This window comes from Callionymus lyra, chromosome 1, assembly GCF_982586985.1.
Source record: "Callionymus lyra chromosome 1, fCalLyr1.hap1.1, whole genome shotgun sequence".
Classification (NCBI taxonomy): domain Eukaryota; kingdom Metazoa; phylum Chordata; class Actinopteri; order Syngnathiformes; family Callionymidae; genus Callionymus; species Callionymus lyra.
In genome coordinates this window covers 12,214,394-12,236,710 of record NC_141818.1, presented here as the reverse complement: position 1 = coordinate 12,236,710, position 22,317 = coordinate 12,214,394, and the positions used below count along the sequence as shown (strand labels likewise).

The 22,317-nt window shown below is 38.9% G+C and overlaps 2 protein-coding genes across 6 annotated transcripts; both read left to right on the top strand.

Annotated features, from left to right (window-relative positions):
• Positions 1-1,789: 1,789 nt before the first annotated feature.
• On the top strand, positions 1,790-9,158 carry tent2 (terminal nucleotidyltransferase 2). 5 transcript variants are annotated; one of them, XM_087794045.1, is made up of 15 exons: positions 1,790-1,808; positions 2,575-2,693; positions 3,458-3,550; positions 3,631-3,847; positions 3,923-4,037; positions 4,107-4,195; positions 4,328-4,385; positions 5,363-5,429; positions 5,504-5,580; positions 5,653-5,781; positions 5,856-5,899; positions 5,999-6,135; positions 6,686-6,777; positions 8,063-8,142; positions 8,215-9,158. In XM_087794045.1, exons 2-15 carry the CDS (start codon positions 2,593-2,595, stop codon positions 8,296-8,298), a joined length of 1,383 nt encoding a protein of 460 aa, XP_087650171.1. In that variant the 5' UTR covers positions 1,790-1,808; positions 2,575-2,592; the 3' UTR covers positions 8,299-9,158. The 5 variants fall into 5 exon arrangements, 4 of the variants coding, with proteins under 4 accessions (XP_087650171.1, XP_087650154.1, XP_087650146.1 ...); XM_087794028.1 differs by lacking the exon at positions 1,790-1,808 and adding an exon at positions 2,226-2,286; XM_087794020.1 differs by lacking the exon at positions 1,790-1,808 and adding an exon at positions 2,229-2,286 and having other exon boundaries at positions 2,554-2,693.
• A 2,060-nt stretch (positions 9,159-11,218) lies between these two features.
• Positions 11,219-22,177, top strand: cmya5 (cardiomyopathy associated 5). Its single transcript, XM_087794008.1, has 13 exons — positions 11,219-11,852; positions 13,548-16,157; positions 17,589-17,684; positions 17,757-17,975; positions 18,055-18,077; positions 18,430-18,554; positions 18,622-18,756; positions 19,731-19,877; positions 19,949-20,096; positions 20,154-20,287; positions 20,425-20,542; positions 21,392-21,568; positions 21,633-22,177. The coding sequence occupies exons 1-13, from the start codon at positions 11,268-11,270 to the stop codon at positions 21,883-21,885; spliced, it is 4,770 nt and encodes a 1,589-aa protein (XP_087650134.1). The 5' UTR covers positions 11,219-11,267; the 3' UTR covers positions 21,886-22,177.
• The last annotated feature ends 140 nt before the right edge of the window (positions 22,178-22,317 follow it).

Sequence of the window (22,317 nt, the reverse complement as noted above, 5' to 3'; positions counted from 1 at the left end):
TCAAAATGTTCTCTTAGCAGAAGTTTGTCACCGATTGAAAAATATATAAATCAATCTTCTTATCGTTACTTTATTAACTTAACCTTTGTGTTCAATATTTACCTCCGAATTAATACAGTTTTATACATAAAAAATTGAATCCAACGCTCTTTTTAAAAATAAATAAATGTATTATTCATTTTTTTGAATCAGAATTTCTCGCCTCCATCATATCCCTGCCTTGTATTTTGGCTTAAGCATTATGTGATAAGTACAGACAGTGCATTTTCAACACATATTCAATCCCCCATTAATCCCCCTCACTCTCTGGAAGACCCAGGATGGGGGGTGGGGCAGACGGTCCCCCCGCCACCACTGTACTGGATGTAGTGTCAGTGGAGGATCAGAGGTCGAGGATCTCGGTTAAGAGTTGCAAGAACTGCTGCAATGAGAAGCTTTTTATTCTTCATGTAAATATCTATTTTATTTTATTTCTGTAATTTTGTTTTAACATGTTGTGGTCCAATGGTCACACGATACATGTCATGATGTTGCTGTTTGTTTCAATAATTCGTGCAAATAAATAGAACAGAAAAAAAGGTGAGTGGATTTTTAAAATAATAATTGGATCTTTCTATTTATATAATAAAACTTCACAAACAATTTAAATATTTTAATATAAATACATTGTTGAAAACAATTTAATTGAAAAAATAATCTAAAGATGCTATAATAACAATTTAATACAAAAATAATGGACAAGTTAAATATGTAGCCAAGATCATAAAAAATTACATATTGGTAGGTTTAAGATAAGAGCAATATAATAAAGTGTAATAATGAGAGTAATATAATAAGATGGATAGATAAACTTTATTGATCCCTCTGGAGGTCTCCTTCAGGAAATTGTCTTTCCAGCAGACAGCAATTGCATATTAATAATGCATATTTGACAATAAAAGAACTTGACTTGACAGCAACACAGACGATGGATTCATGAAACAAGAACAAGAACAAAGTGCAATAAAAAGAAAGAACAGGATGACACAATCTAAATCTAAAGATAAAAGACATAGATTAAAAAAAAGAAGTAACAAAGACAAAGGATAAAAAGATTAACATTGAATATCATCTTTTCACTCCACTCCTGCCCCCAAACTCCGAATTAAACAGCCTAATAGCACGAGGAATGAATGGGTCCCTGAGTCTATTAGTGTTGCATCATAGGGAGGAGCATTCATGCACTTCATCTGCTTCTCTGATCACTCTGGACAGCGTATGAGTAGATTAAACAAGAGATTAGATAACACAAATTATGAAAATGTTAAGGAGCAACAAAGGGGGAAAGGCTCTTTAAATAAGTACATTTTTAAGAGTGAATACGTTCTCAAAATATTACACTGAATACTATAAATCATCAGCAACACAAACCAGGTCGGATTGAGAGTTGAACACTGATTACTACCAGGTTGAATATTGTTCTCTTGAGAACACAGTTTTTAATTTGCTAGATTAAATATGTCCACATCGATTAGCAGGCTTTTATTTAAATACTATTAAACGTTTATTAGTTAATTTTTACTTTGCATGCTCGACAACCTTTTCATTATTTGCCCGCCTTCACATGGTCTTGTGTGCAGCTCTTATCTCGTGGAGGTCAACTCCCTGACATTCACAGACACAAACTTTTCAACAAACTTTGGATGGAGCCAGGAAGTCCTCGGCTCCAAGGTCATTCGCGTGAGAGCCGAGGAGCTCAGATGGTGTCGGGGTGAGAGTAAGTAAGTTCATCCTCGGGAGTCTCACGGATCGGCGGTGACGGGAGAGAGGTCAGAGTGCACTAGATTCTGTTGTTTTGGATCATTGTCCGATAATAGAGTTATGTCTAAATATAGGAGGGACGCTGGATATCTATGATATGTAAGACAAACTTCTGCTTTTCTCTGGGTCCTTCATGTAAGTTTTTAACCTGACTTCCTGCTTATTTAAATTATAATTTCTCTTTTAAAAAATATACCTATGTCTGTATCCTTTGTTACTATCCCTTTCATAATCAACCATTATAACTCATATTAAATAAAAAATATTTAAAAGGTTAGTATTTTAAAAGACGTAACAACTTTTCTCTTAATTTAAAGTTAATATTGAAATGTAAATTTCCGTTTAAAACGTATTAAAATAAACACTAACGGTTCATTCTCAAATCGGTGACCCACCCACTCGGACTTTATGACGTCACATAAACCGGAAGTGCGTGGGGCTGGAACGCTTGCTTGCTTTTGTTGACACATGAAACAATCACGTTTGGTAAGATTTAAACTCGACGACTGCAACATCTCTACCCACGTCAGGGTGTGTGACACGTCTACGAAGACGGGGGTGTAACGTGAAGCTTCTGGGGTAATTTATTCGCTAATAAAGGGTTGAAAAAGCAAGAGTATCTCGGTGTGATGCTAGCGACCTAGCCTAGCATTATTAGTTTCAGTTTCATATTTGTGTAAATGGTTAAATGTTAAAGGTTTTTTTGGGGATGTTTCTCCATCACTTACACACATACTCAACCTTTTGTCAAAGATGTCTACGTCCCCGATATAGATGTGGTAGAATATCAGGATGTACCCACGATCTTTAGGGGGGCGACGACCTCCCTACCCACCGCCCCCTGCGCCCAGAAGTTCCGTTCCCACCCACTTCCCGGTTGCCAACGGCAACAGGTAAGTGATGTATATATTTCACACTTGTGACCACACCTGTATGTATCTCCTTAGAAATGTTTAATGGATTCATTTACTGGGGTCAATACTATCACTTTCAATTTCTCTATATAGTCAAAATGATTTTTTTTTCTTCATCAAGATTACATGCTTGAGTCAGCCTGATACTCCAGGATAATACATGAATATATTGTATCATTTTTGAAAGTCAAAGGTTGACATACGGTAGACATGGGCAGTAATGTCGGTGAATACTAGGGCTGGATATTGGAAAGAATTTGGCCGATACGATATGTATCACGATACATGTGTGACGATATGACGCATCGCAATTTATTCTTCTGCTATTACAACAAAGACTTGAGCAAATACTTTCTCTAATCCAATCTGAAAGAGCTTCTCAAAATATAAAACAAAATTAACTTATATTAACAATGAAGTGCATTAACGGACTCCAACAACATGGAGCCATATCCAATATCAGTCAGTGTTTATTTATTCTTTTGACTTTTAACTTTGTTTTAAATCCAAAAAGATTCCAAACATCAGCTTTTAAATCTGAGTCTAAATATATATTTAACCTTTGAAATAACATTTTACTTTGATTCAAAATGATTTAATATATCATTTTTTGTCAAAGTTTTTACTGTTCTAGTCTGAGCCTCTGCTGCCCCTGCGACCCGAACCCGTATAAGTGGTGGAAAATGAGATGAGAATCATTTTTACCGTTTGTTGACTTTGTTGCAAACATTTTTTCCATTCAGAGGCATCCTCATTTCACCTTATCATTGGCAACCTGTCCCGGGTCTTTCCCCGAGACTTCTCAGAGTGATGCCTGGCCCAACACTGGGTCACAAGTACGTTCTGCATAAAGTTGATCTAGATTCAAAACCATGATATGTTGGTTTTAAATCCACCTTTTCCTTTTTATTTCCAGGCGACGCCATGAGGATCACGGCCCCTACACGTTGAAGCGCCCACGCATTGATTTGTGTCCTCCGTTACCGCTTGGTTCACCTGTTGCCTTCAATGAAGCTATTGCTGGATCTTCAAGTATTACCACGGCTCAGCCTTATCTTAGCCCACAACCCGACCCAGACTTACCTGTGGACCCTCCTTTCATTGAGAGCCTGCAGGAATATGCAAAGGACAAGGTATTATCTCAAAGTTTGATCCATTTTCTGAAAATTTTATCCAGGAGTGTTGTTTTTTTTCCGCCTCCCTATTAGCTCAGCTCTCAGATGAAGGACATTTTTTTGGAGTGCCACCAGCAGGCGCCTGATCTACTGCAGAAGGAGAACGTTAGAGCACACTTGCTACGAGACATCAAAGTGCACTACCCAGGTGTGTAAGAAGGTACCTGGACATCTGAAAAAATAGTTTGGGTTAAATTTCCTTCTTCTCATTCTACAGGCGCTCGACTTTACTTGACGGGTTCTTCAATGAATGGATTCAGTTGTCGCAGCAGTGATGCTGATTTGTGTTTGGTTCTTGATGAAAATGTAAGTTCAGTCTTCTCGTCCACTCAAACTCTTTTCATGCTGATGTTTATTGACTAGCTATGACGCTGGTTCTGTCAAATATGATATGATTCAGGCTTTTTTGTTCATAACTCAACGTGTGTTTGGGTTCAGAGGAAGAGAGATGCTCTCCATGTTCTTGCTGTACTCCTGAAAGTGTTCAGGTCGCTGGGTGCGTATCATTTACAATCATTTTCTCTTAAAACTAACTAATACTGATCACTCGAAAATAACAAATATTCAAGAATGGTTTTTTTATCTCTATACCAAAGATGAATCGAAAAACACTTTTCAAAATGGCTTGTGGGTGAGCTCAAATCATCATTAACTCTATTTTTCTGTCCGGGATTTAATAGAATATCAATCTTGCAGGGATACAAATTGCACCTGAGGTTGGGTAGAGTTTAAAAAAAACTATTGGTCTGCATGATTAATCATCATTTCATTCAAACCTGGCCTTCATGCTTTAAGAAATGGTGATTAAATCATTATTTAAGCGCCAGTTTCTTCACATGCTGGACATCTGAGATTCTGTCTTAAGCTTCTCACAGTAACAAGATGTCACTTACAGCAGATGACATGGAAAACATTTGAGCCAACTTCTCACACACTCAGTCAGGCGTCACTCCGAACGGTTCAGCTCACGATGACTGTTTATCTGCTCGTTCATAGTTCCACAGAACTCAAAATGATGGTTTATTATAATGCTTTAGACACTAACTAGTTCTTAATTGTATGTACCTATGTCGCTATGGGGTTATTTTTTGTAAAAGTATTCTAGCCAATATACAAGTTTACTAATCACAATATATTTTAAACCATTTTACTTAATATTTGTATTTGGCTAAAAAGAAAATCTGTTATATATATTTTCTACAAATGTAAAGTTTTTATATTGTAAAGCAAGAATTCTAATGTGATTATGGTTAAATTATCACTCAATGTGAATCATCAGCTCAATGAAAATGTATTTGTTTGTTCATAGGCAAATAGTTGTCATTAATATTACGTCGTACCAAATCATTAGGATCGGAAAAATGTATTTATTCCTGACCAAAAAAAAAGTATCGCCAACTTTGTCCAGAAGGTGGCGTCATTTTTCTTCTGTATACAATACGGTAAATAATCAGTTTCGTTTCTCTGACCCAGCTTACATTCAAAAGGTTGTACTTATCCGAGCGAAAGTGCCGATCCTCAAATTCAAACAAAGAGCCAGGTAAGAAGAAATAAAATACATTATTTGCAGCACAGAAAATCATTTTGATCAAGTATTTATTTGTGTTTCTTCAGTGATCTGGAGTTTGATCTGAATGTCAACAACACTGTCGGAATCCGGAATACGTTCCTCCTGAAAAGTTACGCTAAAGGTAATTTTCTGTCTCCCTGACTGACATGTCGACTCTTCAAACACGTTTTTAAAATATGTCGCCTGTTCTTAGCCGACGTCAGGATACGACCCATCATGCTCGTGGTCAAGAAGTGGGCTCGCCATCACGAAATCAACGACGCCAGCAAAGGGACGTTGAGCAGCTACACTCTGGTGCTGATGGTGCTGCACTTCCTCCAGAGTCGGTTTACTTTCATCCTCGTTCTGTCCTTAACAACTCGTGTCAATTTGAGTTAAAGTGCTTGTTCCACACAGCCCGTCAAAATCCTGTTGTTCCTTGTCTGCAGAGAGACTTCCCAGTGAGTTTGTATTCAATCGACATTTTTACCTCAAATAAATTCGAGTTTCTTTTGACAATTAATTTAAAATCCAGAACTTTGTATCTCTTAATTTTCTAGGGTTGTTACCATCCATTCATGGAAATCGACAGTATTCCTCACGCGGCCAGGAACGTCCCTCGCTACCTCTCCAGAAACAAGTCGTCCCTCGGAGAGCTGTTCCTCGGTTTTCTCAAGTACTACGCCACAGATTTCAGGTACGCTGTGGCGACCGCTCGGCCCCTGCCCTGGCTAGAACCGCTCGCCGGTCTCATGTTTCTGCCTGAGAGGCAGCACCAGCTGAGACCTTTGACTTATACCAGCCTGTGTTTACAGGAAGTGTGTTACTGTGCCACGTCTGACAATCTAGACCAGTTTGAAAGTCAAAAGAAAACAAGCAGGATAAGACATGACAAACTATTAAACATTCCTCAGCAGACAGATAGAAGTAATAAAATAATATTACATAAAAGGAATTATATCATGTAACATTAAATGTACTTGCTTGTTTTCATCCTTAAGTGTGGAACAACAAATTGAAGGAGTTTTGGTCCTTTGCATCCAACAACTTCTCCAAAAGGGTGATCAAAAGTAGTATCATGAAAATGTTACATGATGTTTGTATCATACAACCATAGAAAACTAGAAGCTATGATAGACAGACACAGAAAAATTGGGTTTTCTAACTGATTAAAGCGATTAAAGGGTAAGTATCGCTGTATAAAAGTGTTTTAATTTTCACATTAGTGACCGACTCTTTTGCTGCAGGTGGGATTCACACGTCATTTCTGTGCGAGAGGCGCGTCTGCTAAACACCAATAATTCTAAAGAGTGGAGGAACAAATACATCTGTGTGGAAGGTAAGCTGTGGCTGCTTCATGTTTGATCCAGTGTTACTTTCACCTCTATGACACTCGCATGATACACGTGTGGTCCGAAAACAATCATTCATCTATACAGTGTTTTTTATTGATGATCATTTATTTATTTTCATCAATTAATCTCATCTTGTACTTCACATCGGTTCCTCAGTGTTCATAAGTTGTTATGCAGTCGTACACGACGAATTATACACATTATTTATCTATATATTTATTATATCTTTGGCGTAGGATTGTAGAATCTATAACTACAGTCCAATCATACATTTTCAACTGTAATCAAAGTATTTACGACTGTGATAAAAACAACGCTCAACTGTTATGAAATAATATCTACTATAAATTAAATAAAAATAATCATTAACTGTAAATAAAAGTATTTTCAAGTGTATTAAAACGATGTTGAACTTTAATTGAACACTTTTCCGCTGTTACTAAACAATTGATAAAAAGGTGTTTTAGAGATTAAAAGAACAGAGAAGAGCCGCTTAATTTAAACTTTTCCTTTTCACTGACTATATTATTTAATTCATATTTGCAATTGTTTATTTTATTCAATCTTTTGATTGATCTTACAGAATGCTGTCTTTATATTTGTCGTGTGATCACTTATGGCTTTAAAGTGAATATTATGTTTGTCATGTGATCATGTATTTATTCCATTTGATAATTTATTCATGTCATGTGATCATTTTTTATCTAAAGTGAATGTTATGTTTCATATACTTGTGCATGGTGTTACTTCTATTCGTTTTATTAATGTTTGAATTTATTTTATTTCCATCTTGACCAATATATTAGTGCATTTTATCCCTTATGTACATTCCCAAAATTCACGATATTTAAAGTAATTTATTCTTCCCTTAAATTAAAATAAAGTTTTAGTGTCAAATACATGTCTTTGAAGACTTTCACACTGGTTAGGTTTTTCATTTCAACAGGATGTTTTCCACATTTTAACTCCTTTTATCTCCCTCGGAAATCTCCCTCTACCTCTGTTATGCTCTTCATCAGGTGTAATTGAAACTATAATTTCAAGATGTTCTCAGAGCACTTACACTCATGAGAAATGCATTTGTTGCCGCTTAAAATATATTATAAATATTTGCTTTTCCATGAATTCTATTAATTCATTAAGAAGCCTAAAAATCTTACAGTCGAAACATCTCTTTTTACTTCATTTTTTTTTCTTAGACTTTTCCTTTTTGAAAAAGAAAATCACAAATATTGTTTTTAATCTAACCAATCCACAATTTTGCACCAGAACCGTTCGAGAGAAACAATGTGGCCCGAGCAGTTTATGACTTCAGTCGGTTCAAAGAAATTAAAGCTCAGTTTAACGAGGTACGGAACATTTTTCTTCCTCATCTCCTTCACTTGCCCGTCGCTCAATTCAATAACAATTTCTCTACGCAGTCGTGGACGACCCTGCAGAGAACGAAGGACCTCGACTCTGTTCTTCCTGTGCAAGATATTATCAAAGCAGAGAATAAGAGATGAAATCCTCCTTGTGGATCTTCACCTTGAGTTGAGGACTTACTCCGAGAGTTGATCTTCTGCCGAACAGAACTAGCCGGAGCTACAATGACTTCATGACTTCATGTTTTCTGGAAGGACTGCAATGAAGATCCTCTGTGTTGCAGAGCAAACATGCAATATAACATCTTCTTGAATCCAAGAAAATGCTTCTTTGACGATTAAACAACGCTCAACATTACATTTAGAAAGGACAAATATGCCACCATTTGTGTCTTTTTAACATCCATGTTAAACAACAAGTCTGTGGAATCTACAAGTCATTATTTATTTGTTCGTTTTCTATATTTTTATCAACCCAGCTGCTGAGGTCTGGGTTGATAAATGAAGGTTTTGTGTCACAATGTTTTATTTGATTCATGTCTTAACAGTCAAACACTGATGAATATATTTTAAATGACCGAAGATTTGAGTGTGATTTTTATTTTTTTAAACTATTTCTATGTATTTGTAAAATGATTAAAGCAACGATGAACTGTTTTGATCATCGTTTCGTCAAGGTCATCTTTGTCACTTTTCTTGATTTACTTTTGATTTGTAGATTATCAGGGAACCAGTGTACACGAGTTTGTCAACAAGGTGAATAGAAATCCTTTGTAAAAATGTGTAAACATGTTATAAAGGTTATTTTTTACGTCATATTTTTGACAGAGACATGAGGTTATAACAAATTAAAACATTGTTCAAAAAGAATCATTTTTACATGTAAATAATTTGATTACAAATGTTTATACTTGTGAGCAACGACAGACACACAACGAGGGAAGTAAAGCTTTTGAATATATTTGTTTGAGTGAAAAATAAAAAAAATTATACAAATAAAACTGTGAATCTGTTTGAAATTATTCTTCACAAACAAGGCCATCAATTTATTCAGGTCTGTGTAGCTAACCTGCCAGTCACAACGTTATCATGAAGGAAGTATCTTCTTAACATCTCTGAAGGTCGAAGTTAACTTAATATTAGACTGTAAACATTAATTTAGTAAAGTTACGAGAATAAAATCTACAACATATTTTTTTAAATAATTGAACATTTGAGTTCCACTATTATCCAGATTTTAAATTATTTTATTTCTCATTACTGTTTTCTTTCTCTAGCAGTCAAAAGCCTTAATGGAAATAACCCTTGTATAGTCTTTGGGTCAAAATGAACGACCTCCACACCTGCATATATATTTCTGGAAGCCAGGGAGGTCATTCACCTTGACCCAGAGACAACAGAAGTGTTAAGTAAGTAACTAATATTATAAATTAATTATTTATCATTTCTTCGAAACAGGTTTAACTTCTAACCGTCTCTGTGCCCAAAACATTTTATAAAAACAATAATAAATTAGATAGTTGTTACCTTCCGTGTGTGTCAACGTTATGCCAAATTTATTTTGTAGGGGTGTGAGGAAAAAGAACAATACACCAATATATGTAAAATCGATATTTTATTCACCATACTTTATCACTATTCTTTGATTTATTTCATTTAGAAGATCTTTTACATTTTTTGCTTTTTGCTTTCAAACCACATTTAATTTAATCATATATTTTTTTAGTTTATGTATGCTCAATAAAGTGTTTCGTATATTAGATTGTTTATGTATATTTTTTTACAATTAACGAGCAAATCTTCTGAGCGTTTCTTCATTTTTTTAAAATTGCAATTCAGTAGTCATTACGTCCGAGGAAAAATGAAATCCTGAAAGATCCTGGAGGTGCCTGAGCGCAAGAGGATTGTTTAAATACGTGCTTTTGTACCATTCGTTCCAAATACGTGGAAATCGGTTTAATTTAATCCTGGCGCTGGTGTGTGTGCATCTGTGTTTTAAATCCATGTAACGTCCACTTTTATGATGTTGTTTAGTGCCAGTGTGTTGGACCGGAGCGTGTGTGAGAATGCAACTGGTTGCGTTGGGTGTTGCAGCCGTGAGCAGCAGGGGAGTCTAGTTTCAGCCTATATTTAACCCAGGGAAGGGGATTTTCATCTTAAAGCCACACATCTTCAATTCTACCGGAGGCCCCCCTTAAGATAAATCAGTAACTTAATGATTCATTCGGGGCGAATGTAAGCGAAAAACTGTGCGTCTGATGTGTTGACAATTCCTTCAGAGATCCACTCCTGCTGTCAGAGGAATCAACCCAAGAGCCAGTGAGATTTCCCGCTCCCGTCTCTACCCTCCACTCTCGTCTATTTCTGTCCCCCCGCTGAGTCAGTCGCTCGGCTCCTAACTTAGAATGACAGCCACCAGACACACTAACTGCAGAAAGAGGGGCTAAAAACACAAAGATAACATATATTCCAGAGGATTCAATACGGCAGTTTATTTTGGCGCCAAGATGCATGAATGGGAGAATTCGGACGTGGAGTCGCAGGACTTTCAGGGCGAAGTTTCTGACGATGATGACGAAGTGGAGGAACTTCAAAACAGGTAGTTTTTTAAACCAAATTCCTTGTCATTTGCTCTATTGATCACATAAGTTGATGCACCTTGTGTATCATAAGTTATAAGTAAAGTAAAAGTACATACCGTGCATGTTTGACAATCTTTCACGTGGACTGCTGCATCATAGATTCTTTCAATATCACATAAATGACGAGTTGCGGCATCACCTCGCGCAAACCCTCCTCGGAATGTCAGTAGAAGTACCTGCCAAGTTCATTATAATGTTTCTTTCTTGGACATCCGACACCCGATTGAAGGGCTGGAGACCTGCAGCTCCCGCAGGAGAAGATAAGCAGCTGTTAGGGTGTTTTCAGGTTAGATTTGATTAGGTGGCAGCGCGGCCGTGTTGCTCAATCTTGTTTTGATTTGATTCATTGGTTCGTTCCCTGATTGCATTTCCCTGTGAGCGGATCTGACCCTGATCCTTTTCCTCTATCCCTTCAGCCTCCGAGAGGTCGTCCAGGATCAATCCGTGAAGCCCCAACTCCAGTGCCTGATGGTGGACCCGTCTTTCTCCATGGTCACGGTTCAGAGCGAGGACAGCGGTATCGTGTGGGAGACGGCCTCCAGCCGCTGTTCTACTCCCTGGGCCTCCGAGACCAGTTCTGTGTCTGAAGCCTGCAGCATGGAAGGACCTGGAACCGCCGGGAAAATTACCATCGTCTTCGATGAGGAGAAGGTGGTGCGCAGGAGGACCAGGTCCGGCGGACGCTTCAGCAGGTTGTCGGACCGGTTCAGCCGGCCTGGAAGTTCCAGATCGGCCTCAGCTCTGGGCGTAGAGCGGCCCGAGATGGCCGAGGTGTCTCTGCCTAATGTCAAACAGGAGTCTACGGCCACAGAAGCGGACTTGGAAGACATCAAAAACAAAGATCAGCAGCTGTTCAGTTTAATCTCGGATGGATTTGAGATTCTCAACATCAGAGTTCCATCGAAACTTCCCACAGTCGACGAAGAAGAAAGCACAGACCTGAAGGATAACTTGTCCTATCTTAACCAGACGCCCCAAATCAGGTCCAGGAACAAACACAGCCTCACCCGAGTGGACCAGACAGTGGAGCTGGAGATACTGGATCAGGATGAGGTGAGTTTTGACGCAGCAGCTGGTCTTGTTTGAATCTCATCAGTGTTGATGTGATTAATAATGAGTGCCTTGAATTTATCTTCCATTTCATGCTGTATTTGAATGTATTTAATTGACCAGCACTAATAGAATGAGCAGCCAACATTTTTCCCATATTTATTAATTTATCTCCTGAAATGAAGCCCTAAACACAAGGGTCCAATATCTTTAGAGAGTGGATGCTCCGGGTCCAACAACATGTAGACTAAACAGGAAGTATGAGTCACAGTGTTTGTCACTTCCATTGACGTTGGAAACGTGTATGATTGTTGACATCCATGATCTCTGTCTAAGATAAGGAAATTAACTTTAACACTGGCCTTTTTAAGGGTCATCAACTGAAACTTTAATCCAATCTGATGTTGCCACGTGGTATGACATTGCTGTTCTACAGTAGATGTTTACAATTATTATTTATATAAAAAAAAGAAGGTATAACTATGACTAGCTACTAAAGAGACCCATGCTGTGTCTCCATTTGCATACTTCTCTTAGTATACTAGAAGTTTGTATGCATCAAGATAGTGTACGTACTAACTAGTACGCAAATTCTCAACAGATAGTATGTCTCAAATCAAACACTGCTGCTACACACTAACCGGAATTGAGGCGACAGCTTCTTCTTCTACTACTATTTAACGATGGTTTCAACCAGCTGTAGGAACGCTATCGACACCTGCTGGCAGCACGTTTTGCAAGTTTAGAAAAATAAATAAAGAAAAAATATGACAATCGAAATATTCGCGAGATATTTAAGCTGGTATCAGCACTGAAGACGTGTCATCCTTCTACTGCTGCTGAAAATGCACATGTAAGTATATGAATATATATGCATATATATATATGACGTAACTTCCGTTTAAAATGTCATTAAGATGGCGGCTGTTTAGGGTGGTTAGTGTCCATCGAACCATAATCAGTTTTGTGGGCGTTTTAGTACGCCAATTAAGTGTGCATGGCGCACTAACTTTCGCATTCTAAGAATTGAGACGCACTTACGCACTAAAAATACTAACTTTGGGTACGCTAGTATGCGATTTGAGACACAGCAAACGTTTTCTTAAAGTGACATCACTAGTAACCAGTGTATTATTTAAAGGACATATTTTTGAAAGCAAAGACCTTTTCAATTATACATTTTTATCATGTTCTTTTGGGAACTAGGAACTTAAGAAAACGGATTTGCTATGTGTAAATAAATATATTTTTCGTTTAAAAAAAAAGAAAGAAGATTGTATTTCACACTAGTATTTCAAAACTATAAAGTAAGGATGTAAAACCTAATCAAACATGGGGCCAAAATCCTTTAGCCAATCTAATTTAAGGGCTGAAAAGAAATTACATTTAGGTATGAGTTGATTGTGATACAATTTTTGGATTCTTGACCTGTCAGTATATCTTAATTTTCTTTGTGTCCTCCTGTTTCAAATCTCACCGAGAAAATGTCTTTCCTTCTACCCTTATTTTTACTGTGCGTGGAATCCTCTGTATTATTGTCGACGTCAATAATCTTTTATTGAACACTGGCATCTTCTAAGGTCAGGATATCGAAAGGAACTGAATCTAGTTTGATTTGATCCAACCATCCAACGTCCACATAAAATGTGAGACATAATCCATCGTATCGATTTAACCTCCCACCTGGTCTGTCAACAGTCGGCAAAAGAAGACAAGTCATGGGCAGATCGAGCTCTCCAACACACTCCCACTCAGGATGACTACTTTGAGAAGTTTACTCTGGTGGACGTGGTGGCCCCAGAGGAACCTGCTCAGATCCCCGACCAGGAAGTAGAACGTCCTGCAGTCAAGCCCCAAGAGGAACATGCGACAGAAGCCGCCACGGTGACCCCCGCGGTGATGGAAGAGTCGTTTGTCATGGTATCAGAGGGGGATATCGTTGAGGAACATCTCGACGAGGTCTTCTATGGAGAAACAGATGACACGGCCCAGCGGAGAGAAGAAGAGCTGGAGATGGAAGCGACCGTCAGAGCTAGACGAGAGAGTCAGAGGTCCGCCAAGGAGAGCGGTGGAGCGTTGTTCGTCAGCGAGGAGACCACCCTCACGCCAATCTACATCTCATCCGGACCTCCAAAGATCATAGACCAAATCCTGCTGGACGAGCCCACCGCCATGTCCTTCATGTACACGGACCTCTACGAGGACGCTCTGGGAGAGAGGAGGAAGAGTGAGGGGGAGTTCTCGGAGGCGGAGAGTGTGGCGTCGGAAAAATCCTACAAGAGACGCTTCTCCGACTCCGAGGAAGACGAGGGGTACCTGCAGAAGTTCACCCTGAAAGATGAAACGCCCACCGATGAGGAACAAACACAGCCTGTGGAGCAGAAGAGAGCCGGGAGGATGATGTGGCCGCAGAGCGATTTTGACACGACAGGATGCTTGAGAAGAGCCGAGGAGGAGGAGGAGGAAGTTAAAGAAAAGCCAGAGGAGAAGAGAACTGAGGTGAAAGAAGTTCTGAGTGCAGACATGGATGAAAAATCCAACCTGGAGTCTGACAGAATAGAGGGAGAGAAGATGAACCAGGACAGTAAAAGTGTCTCAACTGAGACGTCCATTATTTGTCAACAGCTGGACGCCAAAGATGAGGCAACAGTGGAGCTCGAGAAGGAGGAACAACCTGAAAAATCCCCTCATGTTGAGAAAGTGAAGACTCTGGAAAGCAAAGACGAATCTGTCGATAAGACGGAGAGCAGTGAGAGAAGTTTGCCAGAAGAGACATCAGGACAGGAAGTGAATAAAAAGGAGGTTGTTATAAGCAGAGATGAAGTTCAATCATTTGTGCCGGAGGAAGTAAGTGCCGAGGCACTTCCTGTTGAGGTGAGCACTGATTCTGAACGAGAGGTCGAGGCGGTGGTGAAGGTGGAGGAGAAGACGGAGGTCCAAACCCAAGTCGAGATTGATCTTAAGAAGGTCAAACCAGAGGAGGAAGAGTTGTTCCCTGTGCAAGAAGATGGAGACTCACAAAGGAACATTAACGATGGATCACTTGTCACAGAGACTGATCAGGATTTGGGGGTTGAACCCCAGACCTCGAGCGAGAAAGACATGAAGATTCAAGAAGAGATGGCGCAGAAAAGTGAAGCTCAAGCTCCTGTAGGAACGATAGAATCTTCTCATCCTGAGCCTGAGAGTGAAGAAATGGTTATTTTCATCCCCAGAGGAGAAACCGTTGAGATGGACGTGGACATGGAGACGTTTATGGGATTTGAACCTGTGTCACCGCCTGATGAAACGACAGTGAGTCCAGGAGGTGGCGAGGAAACCCCAAAAGAATTGGAACCAGAGGTTCACCGTGATATTTTAAATTTAAGTTCTTCTGAAGCTGAGGCGGGAGAAGAACCTGTGAGGGTTCTGAGAAGTTTTGCTCCACAAGAAGATTTATCTGCATTGATCAGTCGAGAGGAGGAGGTCGTCGTACCTGAAGTAGATTCATCTGCATTTATAAATCGAGAGGAGATCTTCGTACCTGAAGAAGATTCATCTGTATTGATAAGACAGGAGGAGGAGGCCGTCGTACCTGAAGTAGATTCAACTGCATTGATCAGTCGAGAGGAGATCATCGTACCTGAAGTAGATTTCACTGCATTGATCAGTCGAGAGGAGGAGATCGTCGTTCCTGAAGTACATTCATCTGCATTGATAAGACAGGAGAAGGAGGTTGTCGTACCTGAAGTAGATTCATCTGCATCAATAAGACAGGAGGAGGTCGTCGTACCTGAAGAAGATTCATCTGCATTGATAAGGCAGGAGGAGGTCATCGTACCTGAAGAAGATTCATCTGCATTGATAAGGCAGGAGGAGGTCATCGTACCTGAAGAAGATTCATCTGCATTGATAAGACAGGAGGAGGTCGTCGTACCTGAAGAAGATTCAAGCAAGAACATCGTGGAAGCAGCAGCAGAAGAGCAGAAAGAGGAGGAAGCAGAAGTGACCAGTGATGATTATGAAGTCATAACAAACACTGAGATAAAGAAGGATGAAGAAGAGTCCAGACTAGTACCTGCTGTGGAGACAAAAGAGGTGGAGATGGAAGAGCAGAAGGAAGTCTTGGACCTCCTCGAAGAAGAAGCCATCGAAGCAGAATATGACATCATTGATGCGGAGGAGGAGAGTCAGGCCCGGTTGGCTGCAGAGTTGGAAGGCATGGACTGGTTCTGTCTGACCTGTGATCGGCTGCTGTCGGAGGAAGAGTGTCGGGAGCACCGAGAACATAAGGTCACCACCGTGGACGACGCCTACGAGGAGCTCAAGGTAAGATGAGTTCCTGTGCTGAGAGAACAACATTGACATCATTAAGGTCATAAGTAATCCATCCAGAGGTGGACAGTAGTGCAGTTATGTTGTAGAGACTTCACTTTTACTTCAAACCAATTATGGTAATAATCATTACTTTTACCCGACTGAATTACTAGTTGACTTTTTAGTACATTTTATTTGCACTTTAATTATGAATAAGGTTCATTTTAAGTACATTTTAAATGTACATAAAGCATTTCAAGCTAACCTTAATGCCACATAGGTAAAATTGCACTTTAAGTACATATTAATAAAGTTTTAAATACATTTTCAGGTCATTTTCCATGCTCAGATATAAAATAAAGCTAAAGCTATATTTGAAGGACATGCACTGCACTTAAAACATGCTTGTATGTGTTCTTAAAATATGGTAGACTTTTATTTATAGTGCATTTCTTTAAATACATATTGTGTTCACAGTACATTTAAATGTCCTTAAATTAGACTCCAAGTACATTTAAAGTCGACTTTTAGTACATTTAAAATAAACTGAAGATTTTGTGTGCACATGACATGGGTATACTTCTAGTGTACTTTAAGTATATTTTAAGTAAACTGGATACATGCACTGCACTTAAAACATGCTTAACGTGAATTGATTGCATTTTAAGTATCATTTTAGTAAAAGTACATATTAAGTTCATATTAGGCAAGTTTTAAATACATTTTTAGGTTGTTTTCCACGCACCTCAGGTAGAAAGTACCTAAGATATATTTCAAGGACATGCACTTCCCTTCAAACACGCTTTAAGTGTTCATAAAATCAAGTACATATTAAGACTAAGTAGACTTTAAATACATTTATAGTGAATTTCTTTAAATACATATCAATTGTGTTTAAAGTACATTTAAATTTCCTTTAATTAGATTCTAAGTAGAATTTTAGTACATTTTAAATAAATTTAAGTTATTGTTATGTGCACATAGGTATACTTTGAGTATACTTTAAATAACAGGAAGCAAAAGCCCTTTAAACATACTTAAATTGTACTTATAATAACTAAAGTACGTATTTTGTGCATTTTAAATAGACTTTAATACTTTAAACAGAGAATACTTTCAGAAGTTATACATTAACTCCAGCTCTGGTAAATAACTTAAATCGTGTCATCTTGTTGCAACAACAGTGACCTACAAAATAAGTCCACGAACCATTGAGAGTAAATAATATCAGTTTGGTTCTTCATGTGACGAGCTGTGAGTTTTGCTCTCCAGCTGGCGCACGACTCGGCCTGCTCGGGTTCACATTGATTTGTTGCGATGAAGAAACTGGATCCGTGAGGAAAAGAATCCCGGTGGTTGTTTGTGTTCTTATGAAGAGAAGGGTGTGTAGAATAGAAAACTGTAACTAAAGCCAACATCAGTCAGAACCGAACTCTGTACCAGGACCGTCTGAGCGACTGGATCTCGGAGCTGCAGGGACGTTCTGAGAACATCGAGGACCTGGTGTCTGAGTTGGAGCTGGCCTACAACTCTGTGGAGGTAAAAACTCCTCCACCTGTGCTGTGCGGGAAAAAAAAAAGAAAACCCATCTCACAGTAACTCCTGATCCAGGACCAGTTTGTGGAGAGCGAGGGCGCCATGAAGGCTCAGAACGACGAGATGATGGCGGTGGTGATGGACCAGTACAACGGCATGTCCGTCAGCATGGAGGAGGAGAAGAAGAACAAGCTGGAGCGGCTCTACGACCAGATCGTGTCCTTCCAGGAGAACATCGACTCGGCCAAGTCTTCTCTGGAGACGACGGCCAGAGAGGCGGAGACGGAGGCCAGGGTGAGTCCTGCTCAACCTTCATGATGATGCTGCTGCTCGATCTGTCAGATCTGTGATCAGTCTTCTGTTCTCTTGATAGTCCCCTGAAGAGATTCAAGAACGGTAAAGTTGCGAGTCGTGTTCATGTTGTGTTCATGTGTGCTTTACTAACTAACACCTGGACTTTTCATTCAGCTCCAGTGAATATTTCAGCATGTGTTTTCCATTGTTAGCTTGTGTGGGTGTTCTCTTGGTACTCCAGTTTCCTTCTAAAGTAAAATAAAACCATGTATCTCAATAATAACTTAAAATCAGAGATCCCAAACTTCCGACCCACAGGCCATATCTGGTGCATGAGAGGGTTTTCTGTGACCCTGTTTTATAAAAGCATCTTTTTATTAAATAACAAAGACACAAATCTTCCTTCATGCTATTGCATAGCTTTGATTGATGTGTGTGTTGTGTGTACGTGCAGACTGCAGGCGGCGCTAGAGTCCAGCATGTCACTGGAGCTGGGTCCGAGAGGCTTGTTGTCGTTTGAAGATTTCGCCAAAGGAAACTCGTCGAGCTCGCAGCTCCCGCAGCGAGAAGGCATCTCAGGTGAGAAGAGAGAGTCTGTGAGGTTTGTCTTCTATTTTTCTGATCCACGTCCTCGGTGTGTCCACAGTTCCTCAGAGTCCAGTCCTCCAGGCCCAGGAGCCCAGTTCAGCCACCAGCACCAACGTCACCGTGTACTGGTGGGTCAACCCTGAGGACATCATCGACTGCTTCCAGGTCTACTGCATGGAGGAACCACAGGGAGGTCATTGAGTTTTTAAACACATGTTTCAGCATTGTTACTGTATTCGACAATTATCAACTGTCGTCAAACAATTTACAACTTTATTCAACAATTATCTGATGTTTTTAAATGTAAAATGACACTTTTCAAATGTAAACAAATAATTAATAACTGTATTTTAACTTTTCAAATAATTAATAACTGTATTTTTAACTTTTCAAATAATGAATAACTGTATTTTTAACTTTTCAAATAAATAATAACTTTATTTTAACTTTTCAAATAATTAAGAACTGTATTTTTAAGTTTTTAAATAATTAATAAATGTATTTTAACTTTTCAAATATAAACTTAAAATGTACTCTAAAGATTTTCGACTATAATCAAAGAATTTTCAACTTAAATCAAACTTTTCAAATTTAATCAAACAATTTTCAACTTTAATCAAACATTTTTCAACTTTAATCAAACCATTTTAACTGTAATAAAAAATATATACTTTAATCAAATGATTCTCAACTAAAATCAAACTAATTTGAACCATAATCATTATTTTTTTTTATTTTAATACAACAATTGTTTAAATATAATCAAATAATTTTCAACTTTAATTAAACAATTTTCAACAATTACCATGCAAATGATTTTTTTTTTAATGTGTTTTATCAGTTCTGTTTTATTAAGTTATTTTAACCTGATGAATAATTGATCGTAGGAAACTAAATCAAGCAAACACAGGATTAGTTATAGAACATTTGTATTCTAATGACTGAGAGAATGTACTGTTGGTTTCAATGATTTGCACAGTTTACGAAAAAAAAAAAAAAGGAGGGAAACACAGACATCAAAGTTTCTGACCATGTGCGATTCTTAATCTTCTTCGGGTGAATAAAAGAGCTGCTTTAATTCAGCCTTAATCCTAATGCACACTAGAGAGAAAGAGAGGTTTGTGATGCTAGTCTTCATGCGAAGTCTCTCCTGGTTCTGGTCCACAGCCGTGTCCGAAGAGTACCGAGTGACCGTGAAGGAGAGCCACTGTGTCCTGGAGGAGCTGGAGCCCGACAAGACGTACAAAGTGTGGGTGATGGCCGTCAACTGCACGGGCTGCTCTCTGCCCAGCGAGAGGCTCAACTTCAGCACCGGTCAGAAGAAAACGCTTGGATGTTTTCGCTCCTTTTACTTTCCAGGGTTTAACTCCGGCATGTTTTGACAGCCCCTTCCGTGCCCATGATTGAGTCGCAGCGTTGCACCGTCATGTGGGACGTGGCCATGTTGAGGTGGAGTCCAGGACGACAGACGCCCGGCCTGAGTTACACGCTGGAGTACTGCCGTCAGTACGAGCTGGAGGGGGAGGGGCTCAGGTGCGTCCTTCGACCTTCGACCTTTAAATAGTTGTAAATCTAACGCTCCTCTCGCAGGTCCATCGCCGGCATCAAAAGTTGCGAGCACAGAGTCGTCCTGCAGCCCAACGAGAGCTACTTGTTCTACATCAAAGCTGTGAACGAGGCAGGAGCCAGTGAGCAAAGCGAGGCGGCTCTCATCTCCACCAAAGGTCTGGATCTCACTTTCGTCTACGCTAACACGGAAACACAAACACGGTTAACGGCAGATTTGTGACCTGTGGTTCAAAGCGGACGACATATAATCTGAAACCCTGCTAAGGTGCAAATCCCCTCTGTGGTCTCGTAGGAACCAAGTTCCAGCTACTGAAGTCTTCAGCCCACCCCGCCCTGGAGCTGTCGTCAGACCAGACCACCCTCTGCTACTCACTGGACGCTCATGAGCAACGACCCCCGACTGACAAACTGTGAGTTCAGCTTCAGATGCCTCGTGATCGGTCAAGGATTTTCTAAATATGTATCTCAAAATGTATCGTAAACGTATTTAATTGGAATAGTTCCAATAGAATATTGAATGGAATGAATATTCCAATTGAAAGGTTCTTTTGGAATATTTGAATTTAATAATTTATATATTGAAAGTTGATTTATTTCATGTTTATGAATTATTGAAGATATTTAAAAATGTGAATATTTTTTTTTAATTTTTACACATAGCCTTTGATATTCTGATTAAATATTTCAAAATGATTTGTTCTAGATTTAAATTTCTTAAAATCGTAGCCTTTAAATTTAATATTCACATGTTACTATAATAGTACCAACAAACGAGTGCATCTATTTGAAAAAATCGATTTGATTTAATTCAATTATTTTGGAAAAATCAACATTTCAATGTAAAAAATATTGAATTAAATGATTAGAATAATCATTTCAATGTACAAATAATTGAATTAAATTATTAGAATAAACATTTAAATGTACAAATAATTGAATACAATTATTAGAATAAACATTTCAATGTACAAATAATTGAATTAAATTATTAGAATAAACATTTCAATGTACAAATAATTGAATAAAATGATTAAAATAAACATTTAAATGTACAAATAATTGAATAAAATTATTAGAATAAACATTTAAATGTACAAATAATTGAATACAATTATTAGAATAAACATTTAAATCCTTAAAAAAAATATGTTATTGGAAATTCATCAATTCAACTATTGTACTTGTATACTGACACCTCTTCAAATATACCTAAAAAAGTCTACAAACTTAATTGAATTCTTTCTCACTGCTGTGTGCAGCTGTCCCTCCATACTGGGCGAGCTCCTCCCAGCCAGCGGACGCTACTACTGGGAGACGGTAGTTTCGGGGTGTGTGTCGTACAGACTGGGGGTGGCGTACCGTACCGCCAACAAGAGCAGCTCACTGGGGGAGAACAGCCTCTCCTGGTGTCTGCAGTGCACACCGACTCCCTCTGGGTACGAAGTGAAGACAAACTCCATCATCAGTCTGTGGGATCTCTTGACGTTCTGGTCTCTCCAGCTGCAGGTTCCAGATGCTCCACGGTGGCGTGAGGTGCAGCGTCCAGGTGATCGAAGCTCCGGACAGAGTGGGAACTCTGCTGGACTACCAGAGGGGAAGTCTGGAGTTCTACGACGCCACGAGTGGACACCTGCTGGGCTCTCTGCAGCACACCTTCACCAAACTCTGCCACCCAGCCTTCGCGCTTGAGAGTCCAGGGAGCCTGCAGGTGTGCATGGTGCCCGAGGTTCCAGAGTTCATCAAAGACTCTTAGTTTGGATTTTAGCGGACATTTATTGTTTGTTTTTTTTAAGTTTGTGTATGAAGAGAGTAGATTTAACTTATAATAATTGAGATTATTTCAAGTTCATTGAGCTCCCTCAACATTTACACATAAATAAGTTTACATATGTGGATAAACTGTCTTGTTTTGCTGATGTTTGTTATGCTGCTCCTCACTAGTCGTCCTCACTGTTACAATCTTTCTGCTTCCTGTTTGTTTTTAGGCCAAATATTCACTGTAGCACTTTGAACATGTTTCATGTTGTTTATAAAGCCTGTTTTGTATAAATAACCTCCATGAACAGATGCCACCGGCTGTGTTTAACTTGCCGTGAATTTATTTTTTCTCTAAGCTTCAATATATTTTTTAATGTAAGTTGTGATTTTCTGACTCAGATTTTTATTGACGTTGGTTTTAGTTCAG

Excerpts from the sequence above, each read along its gene's own strand:
- cmya5 (XM_087794008.1), top strand. The coding sequence starts at position 11,268 with ATGGTGGACCCGTCTTTCTCCATGGTCACGGTTCAGAGCGAGGACAGC. Across the intron at positions 19,878-19,948 it reads GAGGCTCAACTTCAGCACCG|CCCCTTCCGTGCCCATGATT; the intron begins GTCAGAAGAAAA and ends ATGTTTTGACAG. Across the intron at positions 20,543-21,391 it reads CGACCCCCGACTGACAAACT|CTGTCCCTCCATACTGGGCG; the intron begins GTGAGTTCAGCT and ends TGCTGTGTGCAG.
- tent2 (XM_087794045.1), top strand. The coding sequence starts at position 2,593 with ATGTACCCACGATCTTTAGGGGGGCGACGACCTCCCTACCCACCGCCC. Across the intron at positions 5,581-5,652 it reads CCTGAAAAGTTACGCTAAAG|CCGACGTCAGGATACGACCC; the intron begins GTAATTTTCTGT and ends GCCTGTTCTTAG. Across the intron at positions 6,778-8,062 it reads CAAATACATCTGTGTGGAAG|AACCGTTCGAGAGAAACAAT; the intron begins GTAAGCTGTGGC and ends ATTTTGCACCAG.